The sequence below is a fragment of the Cucurbita moschata genome, unplaced genomic scaffold (assembly GCF_002738365.1).
Source record: "Cucurbita moschata cultivar Rifu unplaced genomic scaffold, Cmos_1.0 Cmo_Scf00018, whole genome shotgun sequence".
NCBI classification, from domain to species: Eukaryota; Viridiplantae; Streptophyta; class Magnoliopsida; order Cucurbitales; family Cucurbitaceae; genus Cucurbita; species Cucurbita moschata.
This window is the reverse complement of record NW_019268534.1, coordinates 1780063-1790818: the sequence shown is the minus strand read 5'-3', so window position 1 is coordinate 1790818 and position 10756 is coordinate 1780063. Positions and strand designations below refer to the sequence as shown.

The 10756-nt window shown below is 33.6% G+C and overlaps 2 protein-coding genes across 2 annotated transcripts; one reads left to right on the top strand and one right to left on the bottom strand.

Moving 5' to 3' along the window:
- LOC111455782 (potassium transporter 5-like) lies at nt 1–3875 on the top strand. The gene is made up of 7 exons (XM_023097392.1): nt 1–414; nt 557–805; nt 1316–1366; nt 1435–1695; nt 1800–1967; nt 2048–2302; nt 2828–3875. The coding sequence occupies exons 1-7, from the start codon at nt 39–41 to the stop codon at nt 3697–3699; spliced, it is 2232 nt and encodes a 743-aa protein (XP_022953160.1). The 5' UTR covers nt 1–38; the 3' UTR covers nt 3700–3875.
- A 1408-nt stretch (nt 3876–5283) lies between these two features.
- On the bottom strand, nt 5284–6033 carry LOC111455784 (nuclear transcription factor Y subunit B-1-like). The gene has a single exon (XM_023097393.1). The coding sequence runs from the start codon at nt 5958–5960 to the stop codon at nt 5487–5489; it is 474 nt and encodes a 157-aa protein (XP_022953161.1). The 5' UTR covers nt 5961–6033; the 3' UTR covers nt 5284–5486.
- Nucleotides 6034–10756: the final 4723 nt, after the last annotated feature.

Below are 10756 nucleotides of genomic sequence, written 5' to 3'. Positions count from 1 at the left end.
AAAATTCCCCAAAAACTCCATTTCTCATAGATAAAACGATGGAAGTCGATCGGACGGCTGAGAACGACCACTGTCCCGATCTCCAACAGAACTCCGGCGAGTCAAGGCCTAACCTGACTGAAACGAACCTCCGACGACACGATTCATTGGACTTCGAATCCCGCTCTGTTAAGGCGGCGGGGAAGGCGGCGGCGACCTGGGGAGTGATACTTCAACTGGCGTTTCAGAGCGTGGGGATTGTGTACGGAGATATCGGAACGTCGCCGTTGTACGTATATGCCAGCACGTTCAGTGAGGGTATCAAGCATAACGACGACGTTTTGGGTGTGCTGTCTTTGATTCTCTACACACTTACCTTAATCCCTTTGGTTAAGTACGTCTTCTTGGTCTTACAGGCCAACGATAACGGCGAAGGTAATATAATTTAATTAAATATAAACTCTCGTAACTTTATTTTAAGATATTCATGATCATTTTCTAAATTAGCAGTAAATTTAGGATCATTTTCTAAATTTGTCCTATTGAATTATAATTTAGCTTAAAAATATGAATTAAGGTGGGACGTTTGCATTATACTCTTTACTATGCCGATACGCGAAGATCGGGCTGATACCAAGCGAGCAAGCGGAAGATCAAGAGGTATCGAATTTTCAGGTGGAGCTACCGACCAACCGCCTCAAAATGGCGTCTTGCCTGAAGTCCAAGCTGGAGAACAGCCGCGCCGCCAAGGTTTTCTTGCTCTTCGCCACCATGCTCGGCACTTCCATGGTCATCGGCGACAGCGTCCTCACTCCTTCCATCTCCGGTAACCACTCCTCTTTCCTTTCAATATGGTGTACGTTGAATGGTGGGTCCACTTATTTATTGCTAATTAATATAAACTAACCTTATTAAGTAGTTAGTTTCTACTTACATAAATAGATAAATAACATTTAAAAAAAATTAATTAATTCAACTGTGATACCTCCCTAAATGACGGTACATAAAATAACTTTTATTAAATAATAAACTCAACCTGACCATAATATATTGAGTTGAGTTGGATTGGTATGGATAGTTCGGATCATTTATTTAAATTTAAATTTTTAATAAAAGTAAAATTTTAATACATATTTTTTTAGTGACCAATAGAAATATAGAGATATAAATAAATTATTTTTTATATTTATATAATTAAATAGGTCTAAGATATGGAGGTGAGTACTTGGGGAGGCTTGAAAATAAATTGGAATTTTATGGCGAATTTGTATGGAAAAAGGAGTTTTTGACTTTTAAAATTTATTTATTAAAAAATAAAAATTAAATTTTGTGACAGTTTTATCGGCCGTGGGAGGAATCAAGAATGCTACCTCGACTATGACACAAGGTACTTCTTCTCGCATAATATTTTATTTATTTATTTAAATTTTTAATTAATTTTATTAATTTTGACAGAGAAAATAGTGTGGATATCAGCAGCAATCTTGGTTTGCCTGTTCATGGTGCAAAGATTTGGTACCCATAAAGTTGGATACTCCTTTGCTCCCATTATTTGCACTTGGTTTGTACTTATTGGTGGCATTGGCTTCTACAATTTCTTGAAATTTGACCCTTCTGTCATCAAATCTGTTAATCCTATATACATTTTTTACTACTTCAAACGAAACAAAAGGGACGCTTGGATCTCTCTCGGTGGTGCCGTTCTTTCCATTACCGGTAATCTCATGATCATTCCCTTAATTAGTCGATGCAGGACTCCCTTCCATCCTGTGTTAAATTTTGTGTTTTTTAAGGTTAATTCTTTGATGTTGTGGTAACAGGGACTGAGGCTCTGTTTGCGGACTTGGGACACTTTAGTGTGACGTCTATAAGACTAAGCATGTGTTGTGTGGCTTACCCTGCCCTTGTCTCTGCGTACGTTGGCCAAGCCTCCTTTCTCCGTGAGAATGCTCATCTTGTCTCCGACGCCTTCTTTAGCTCCATTCCAGGTACTTGGAAGTTTAAGTTAATAAGTTGGTATAGTTTCTACTTAAACTCTTGTCATAATCGGCTAGTAATTACCTTGTAGGTGCTCTCTATTGGCCTATGTTTGTGGTGGCCGTGCTTGCCTCCATCGTCGCTAGCCAAGCGATGATCTCGGGTACCTTCTCCATCATCCAACAGTCCCTCTCCTATGGTTGTTTCCCTAGAGTTAAAGTTATTCATACTTCTTCCAAGTACGAGGGTCAAGTTTACATCCCTGAAGTTAACTACCTTCTTATGGTGGCTTGTCTTGGAGTCACTCTAGGGTTCAAAGATACAACTAGAATCGGAAATGCTTATGGTAATGTTCTCTTCAATCTTTCGTTTTTTTTTCATATCAATATAAATTAGGGAAGAAATGATAGTAGATGGAATCGAGCAAATGTCTTTGCAACAGCTCAAGCCCACCGCTACTAGATATTGTCCTTTATGGCTCTCCCTTCTAAGCTTTCACTCAAGGTTTTAAAACGCGTCTGCTAGGGAGAGGTTTTCACACTGTTATAAAGAATACTTTGTTCCCCTCTTCAACTGACGTGGGATCTCACAATCCACCCCCCCTATTGAGGCCCAGCGTCCTCGGTGGCACTTCAGTGTGGGATCACACAATTGAACGGGTTGGATTGCGAGATCCCACATCGGTTGGAGAGGAAATGAAACATTTCTTTTTATAAGGGTGTGGAAACCATGAGGGGAAGCCTGAGAAGGAAAATCCAATAACAGCAATATCTGTTAGCGGTGGGCTTGGGCTGTTACAGATTTTCTACTCAATTTTGAAAGCTTCTAAATCTAATAGTGTTACAAGTTTAAAAACTTTGTTTTCACACAGGCATTGCAGTGGTGTTCGTAATGACACTTACTTCAAGTTTCTTGGTGCTCATCATGATCATGATATGGAAATCTCACATACTCGTCATACTATCCTATGTTTTCACCATTGGTTTATTGGAGCTTTTATACCTAAGTTCAGTCCTTTACAAGTTCGATCGAGGGGGCTATCTTCCTTTAGCTTTTGCAGGGTTTCTCATGATAATAATGTACATTTGGTATGACGTCCATAGGAGAAAATACTACTACGAGCTTGAGCACAAGATTTCTCCTCAAAAGCTCAAGGACATGCCATCTCTCACAACTCTCAATCGTGTCCCTGGCCTTGCCTTATTCTACTCCGAGCTTGTCCAAGGCATACCCCCAATCTTCAAGCATTATATAGCCAACATTCCCACTCTCCAAAGGGTCCTCGTTTTCGTGTCCTTCAAATCCCTCCCAATAAGCAAAGTCCTAATGGAAGAGCGGTTCCTGTTTAGACGAGTCGAGCCTGATGATCTCAACGTGTTTCGATGCGTGGTTCGATATGGGTACAAAGATATCATCCACGAACAAGAGTCATTCGAGAGAGTACTAGTGGAGAAATTAAAGATGTTTATAGAAGAAGAGTCATGGATATTACGAAACGAAGATAACGATAGAGCAAGCAGGGTATATGAAGGGATAGAGGTGGTGGATAGAGCTTGGAGAGATGGAATTGTTCACTTGATCGGACAAAACGAGGTGGTGGCAAGTAATGGGTCAGGGTTAGCTAAACGGGTTTTGATCAATTATGCGTACAATGCATTAAGGAGAAATTTGAGACAAAATGAAGAGATCTTCTACATCCCTAGGGAGCGTATGCTCAAAGTAGGAATGACGTATGAGCTTTAAGAGTTGACTTCAGTCAACAAGTTCGAGAATTGCAACTGGGTCAAGATGTAGTTTTTCAGCTTCAACTAGTCTTAAATTTCATTCTTAGATTGTTCGTGTATCTATAGAACGAGCACTATGAATTATATGTCGGATTAAACAAAATGAAATGAAAATAAATATATATCAATTACGGTTGAGCTAGCTCGAAAAAAAAAAAACATTAATTTAAGAATAAAATGGAGACAGCAAACAAACAATATGGTTCATTATGTCAGCCCATCACTCATTAGTCTAAAAGCAGCAAGGCCAAGGTGCTAGGTGTCACATGGAGAACTCAAAAGCAGCACATGCTTTCTTATAATTTCTCTAATAAAATATAAATTAAATCTTTTTTCTTTTTAAATATATATTTATTTATTTTTCTTTTTTTCTATTTGTGTTAAATAAGGTTTCTATCCTTTTATGTCTTATTTATTGTCTCTCTTGTTGGATTTGGGATTGTGATGTTTAAATTGTAATTATTTAATATTAGATTAACTAGGATTAATTAGTTTAATTAGTTTTTGTTTTTTTATTTGGCTTTAATGTTGCGTGCCCTAATGAATTTTAATAATTTAGCAACGAGAAAATGACACTCGAGATAGACAGTGACACGTGCGGGGCGTTCATCGAGTCACGTGAGGGGCAAGAAAGGTAAATGTCATATGTTTAGCTCGATTAGTAAATTATGGGAAAACCCTAAAATTTAACCTAATTTAGGGTTTAACTTCGTATGTTTCGGTTCAACCATTCTTCCACCGTGCATACTAGAAATAATGTTGCTCGGGATCTAAAAACTAAGACTGTTTGATAACCGTTTGATTTTAAAAAATTTAGCTGAGAGTTACTAATTCTACCTATAATTTTCTTGCAAGTACATGCTTTCGTAAACCAACCAAATCTTGACAACCTAAAAAAAATATCAGCTTCATTTAAAAATTAAACTTGATCATCATCTAAACTACGACCACATCAGAGGAAAACTAAGCAGAAGAATTCAACTATTCACATGATCCATTTTTCTCGGAGCTCATCGACATAGACCGATGATGATTCGAACCACTAATTTTTAGGTCAAAGGTATACGCGCATTAACGAATTAGGGTATACTCAGATTAGTGACTCATACTAGATTATACTCGGGGGATAGGGTTAAAACAAAATCGCTTTAGTTTTGTCCTTATAATTTCAAACTTTCAATCAATTCCCGATCTCATAACACGTCCCATCAGAAAAGAAAAAAAAAGAACTTATGAAAACTTAATTAATCAGAAATAGAATCTTATAAAGTTCGAGAATAAAGATCTCCAAATCTCATCCAAATCTATTGTATTTGCAATCAAACTACGAAGAAACAAACGTGATGAGCTAACTAAAATCCAAATCTCCTCGAACCCTAAACGTCAAATCTCACATGTTATGAAGACATGACGGAAGTGATTTTAGAACAGTTAAAAGACATGATTTTACAGTTTTAAACGCGATCTTCGTATAATCAAACTTGATTTTGATATCATTTATTAATATGCCCTAAATATATGCAAAATGTAATACGGAAACTGAGAATCAAATTAAGATCTTGAAGTTAAGAACATGAACAAACCAAATTATACATCTCAAACCAAACCCTAAATTGTTGGAAAGTTAAGAACACATTAGTTTTCAAGTGAGAAAATCAAATAAAAACCATAACCCAATTGAAAAAAGTGAGATTAAAAGAGGAAAGTTGTGTTTTTTTTGCTCCAAATCCTTAAAATTATGTTGTTTCATGCATCATGAGTATTGTTATTGCAACAACCCTTATTTTGTTGAGCTCTTTCCCCTTCAATTTCTCTATACCTAATCAAATACCTCCTCAAAGGCTCGGCATAATCATCGAACCCGAGCGTGGCCAAGGCACAGCAAATATCATCGCCATTGACGGTCTTCCTCTTCTCCTTATGGCACTTATCGGACGCCTCGCCCGTGACGAAGCTGATGAACTCAGACACGCATTCTTGCATAGTTTCTTTGGCTTCTTTGGAGATTTTGGCATTTGGAGGAAGAATTTGCTTCATGATTCTCCCTACGTTTGCTATTGGAAGTAGTCGATCTTGCTCTTTTACGAACCCGCCTATGCCGCTACCAGCTTCTTCGCTCGACCCACCGGTACTGCCACCAACTCCGCCGCTGCCGCCGCCGGTGGTGAAATCGTACTTGAATTCTACTAGTCTCTCTGGCATGGGTGTGTTGTCATCCATCTAAAAAGGAAAGGGAAAGGAAGAGAAAGGGGAAAAGAAAGAGGCTTTTTGTATCCTCTAAAACGGAGACACGTTGCTCCCTTCAAGTGCTCAACTTCTCCCTCCCCACTTACTATATATATTCATCATGTGATCTATCCAAATGCTCTTTTTAGGTTAAAACTTTTTTAATTTTTTGGACAAAGATATGTGTAAGAGAGGGAGGGAGAGAGAACGGGTTTAAACCCTAAACCGAAATTTACATCGTGCCAACGAGAACGCTGGACCCTAAAGGTACGGGTAAGATCCCACAATGATTGGTGAGGAGAGCAAGTGCTAGCAAAGACGCTAGATCTCAAAGAGAGGTGGATTGTGAGATCCCACATCGGTTGGAGAGCGGTACGAAACATTCTTTTATAAGGGTGTGGAAACCTCCCCTAACAAACACGTTTCAAAACCTTGAGGAGAAATCCAAAAGAGAAAGCTCAAAGAGAACAATATCTGCTAGCGGTAGATTTTGGTTGTTACAGTGTAAAACTAGAAAAGAATACATGATAATTTATATCATATTCGTAAATGATTTTAACAATATCTTTTGAGATGAAAGTTAGGAACGTTATCAAAATTTACCTTATAATTTAGGACGATTCTGTATAATTTAACCCTAATTTTACTCTATTTTTGTGTTATATAGATATTACTAAAAACTTATTTTAATAGTGTCTTTTGAGTTTCATTTTATTTTAATTTTTATACTTTCAATTATTTAAATTTAGTCTCTGTATTTTCCGTAAATCTTAAATTTAGTCGAATAAATTTTACATTTAATCGTCCTTTAAAATTAATTTGTTTAAATTTAGTCCTATATTTTTAATAAATCTTAAATTTAGTCAAATAAATTTTAAATTTAATCTATCCAAAAAAAATTTAAATAATAATAATAATATAGGGTTTAGGGTAACTTTTAAAATATAGACAATTTTTTAAAATTTATTAAAAGTAAATAACCAAAATTTACTAAAATACAAGAAAACGAACAAAAATAGTATTTTAATAATTATTTATTTATTTTAGTTTTGATTCCTTTTTATATTAAAGATTTTATTCGAGATACCGTTGGTTGTACTATTTTAATTTTTTAAAAGTGTAATCAGAGAATTTTTATTATATTTTTTTAATTAAATTATTTTCACAACATGGTACTTAAAAGATAATTAAATTAATTAAAATAACCCTTATAATTATCATTATTTGACTATTTGCATTTATTCTAAACAAATTCCAACTTTTGTCCTCTTTTATTTTTACCTATGCCCACTTCAATCATTCAATTATTACCTTTTGCTTTTAACTTTCAAAATTTTATATTTTTCAATTTAGTCCCGGTAAATATATATTTTACGTTTTTACTGTTTTAATTTATCCTATTTTCGACAACCTGTTGTCCCTCGAATTTAGATTCATCGTAAATTAAGCACGATAATCTTATTATTACCCAGAAAATTATTTTACAGTAGCGTGAAAGTGACGATTATACAGACTGTGCCAGTCATATTAGAAAAATTGAGGAGATCGATGGTGGATATCGGAGGCAGTAACTTTGGGACAAGTGTCGGCATAGTTAGGTTTTGGTTCTCTCTCCGTTTGTAGGGTTTGGGATGTGAGTAGTGACCTCAAAAGCATATAAAGGCTATGGGAAACTTCTCAATTATAGTTTCATGGTCCCCCTTTGTTGTTCCATTAGGTAATAATCTCTTTCAATTAGCTTTTAATTAAAAATTAATTATTATTATTATTAATTTTTTTTATTTTTTTTTTGTGGACTCAAAGTAATGCACGTGTTATTGTACTACAAACACTACCAAATTTAGGCCTAAAAAGACCCAATTTTGATTCTTACATTAATTAATTAATTAATTAAGCTACACATTGCCCACTAATTCTAGGGTTTGCTGTCTCTCTCTCTCTCTCTCTCTCTCTCTCTCTCTCTTAATTCCCCAAATCTTGTTTCTTAATTGTAATGCAAATGTATATGATTTCCCCTTCTAGATGAACATCCAAACACACCCATTTTTAATGCTTCATTAATCTTATTATAAAATCGTTGCTCGGACATAAAATACGTTTAAACGGGCCAAGCTCATTCGGTGTGAAAATAACAATGACGGGTATGTTTGAAGCTTTTACTATATTCTCGACATGTTATTCCTATATATGGTTGTACATAAATTCATGACAACAGCCCAAGTCAACCTCACGGTTTTAAAACAAGTCTGTTATGGAGAGGTTTTTTGTGAGATCCCACGTCGGTTGAAGAGGGAAACAAAGCATTCATTATAAAAACGTGGAAACCTCTCCCTAAGAGATACGTTGTAAAACCTTGAGGGAAATCATAAAGGTGGACTTGGGCTGTTACATTCTCTTCTCCAACTAACGTGGGATCTCACATAAACAATATAACTATCACTTTTTATAACCGTACGATCTCAGTATCAACATAAGAGATTGTCGTGTATTTATGTTGAGAGAGTAATTTTTCGTGATTTTTTTTTTATCCATCTTAAAAAAAAAAAAAAAAAAACATTTCCCAAAAAGCTTGAACTTTATATATATATATATATAAAAGCTTAGGGTTTGATGAATGGATAAGGATTTGGAAGATTTAAAATATATATTTGAGAGGTTGTTTGGTGAGAAATGGATTAGATCTTAGGAAATTAATTTATTAAAAGGAATAATTAGTTGGAGATTTGGTGTATTAAATATTTAAAATTTGATTAGTTTATTTATTTTAATAAAGAGTAAAAATAGTATTTAAAAAATTATAAAAATGGGATTAATTTGTGCATAATTTTGTTGTAGAAAAGAAGAACGAAATCTATTTAGGATTTTAGAGATTAGGGTTTTGTGCTTATAAATTTTGATGAAATTAAGAAACCAAAGCAACTTTTGTATGGTTTAATGTTACATATTATTAGGGAATAGGCATCCTTGAATCAAGGAGATTGCTTTGGAACTCTTAATTATTACCCTTATTTTAGCAACATAAAATATTAGAATAGCCCCCCCCCCCCCNCCCTAAATTTACCCAAATTATTTACCCAAAACGTAATTGACATGTACTATCAAATTTACTATTAACCAACAGCGTTCATATGACTCGATAATCCAACTCATTCGAACTATTCAACAGAAACCGTAAGGTTGGGTTGGGTTAAATTTTGAAAATCAAAAATTTGGTTTAGTTTCTCGGTTGACATTTTTTTGTATGTGTCAACCTGGTCAACCCAAAAAGAACATTAAGGTTGGTAACCGATGTTAGTGATATTAAAACTTTTCGAGATTTTAGTTAACAATAATTTTTTTAAAAAATAATTAAAAAAAAACAGCTCGATAACCCAATTCAGGATTGAGTTCTATTTGATTGTAAACTTTATTCGGGTTACTCACGTCATCAATCCAATCAATCTTGAATTAACCCTTCTATTTTTTTTTTTTAATGTAATTTACTTAAAAATACTACTTTCAAGGTAAAGTGGTGGGTGGTCGTATATTTTTAGTTAAATTATAAGTTTAATTTTGATATTAGAATATTAAAAAATATTAATGAATTTTTTTAACATAGTAAAAGAATAATAATAAATGATATTTTTCATATAAAATTAAAATTAAAATTTAATTTTGAAAAATTGAGAAGTAATTTTATAAATTGAGAGAGTAAATAGATTTAAATTATTGTAATTTAAAGAGAGGTTATACTTTCAATAATTATGTTTGTAGTCATGAATTATTTAATTAATAATAAAAGACAGACTGTCTGCTGAAATGACATTTAACTACAACCACATAAGATTCTGAACTTTTTTTTTAAAAAAATAATTAAATATATTTTATCTTTATGTAACAAACAGACAATAAAATTGCAACTGAATTAAAACATTCTACACTTTGTGTCCGTACAAACGATTTTCACCAACTCATAATTTTGGAACAACAATAATATTAATTAAAACTTATATTTCATTTTTTTAAATATTTTTTATGATTTTTTTTTAAAATTATTATCCATATATTTAGAGATATCTATAAAGCGGCAAAGACAGTAAGTCGTCTTTATTTTAAGATTTGAGTGACATTCTGGCAATGTTGGTAATTGGGATGGGGACAAGGATTGTAAGCTCAATCTTTAATCCTGTTTAGCTCACGGAAATCATCTCGGTTCAAGTTCACTGCTAGTAGATATTATCATCTTCTGACGAGATTTTCACACCCTTATAAAGAATATTTTGTTTCCTTCTCTAACCGATGTGGGATCTTACACAGCTGTTAACCGACCGAGTGTTGAATATAGAAGTTAACGGACCCGAGTATATATAAAATTAAGTTGGTGGAAGACATCACGACACTCAAAGTTGGATAAAGTTAGACCCTTTTTCTTTTGCATCAAACTCCAACAAAACTACTTTTTCCCACTTTAGCAATTTCTTACAATTTTATTAATTCCACCTCTTCCCACTCTTGTGGCCATCTTATGTTTTTTTTTTTTTTTTTAATTAATTGGATCTCATGTTTCATTAAAAAATTAATTAATTAAAATATTATCAACCCATATAGATTCTAAAATAGAATAAAATAAAACGGTTAAAACCTGAATTAAAATAAACACTAATTAATTTTTTTTATAATTTTTTAAAAAATAATTGTTTGGTTTACTATTTCAGTGATTAACTAAAATTTAAAACAGATAAATAAATAATTTAAATATACTATGGGCCGAGAGCCCAACTTTTTCCTCTTATTTTAAAGCCCACCAAGAT

Coding starts and splice junctions, on each gene's coding strand:
- LOC111455782 (XM_023097392.1), top strand. CDS start 39: ATGGAAGTCGATCGGACGGCTGAGAACGACCACTGTCCCGATCTCCAA. Junction 415..556: donor GGCCAACGATAACGGCGAAG/GTAATATAATTT, acceptor ATATGAATTAAG/GTGGGACGTTTGCATTATAC. Junction 1,367..1,434: donor TACCTCGACTATGACACAAG/GTACTTCTTCTC, acceptor TAATTTTGACAG/AGAAAATAGTGTGGATATCA.
- LOC111455784 (XM_023097393.1), bottom strand. CDS start 5,960: ATGGATGACAACACACCCATGCCAGAGAGACTAGTAGAATTCAAGTAC.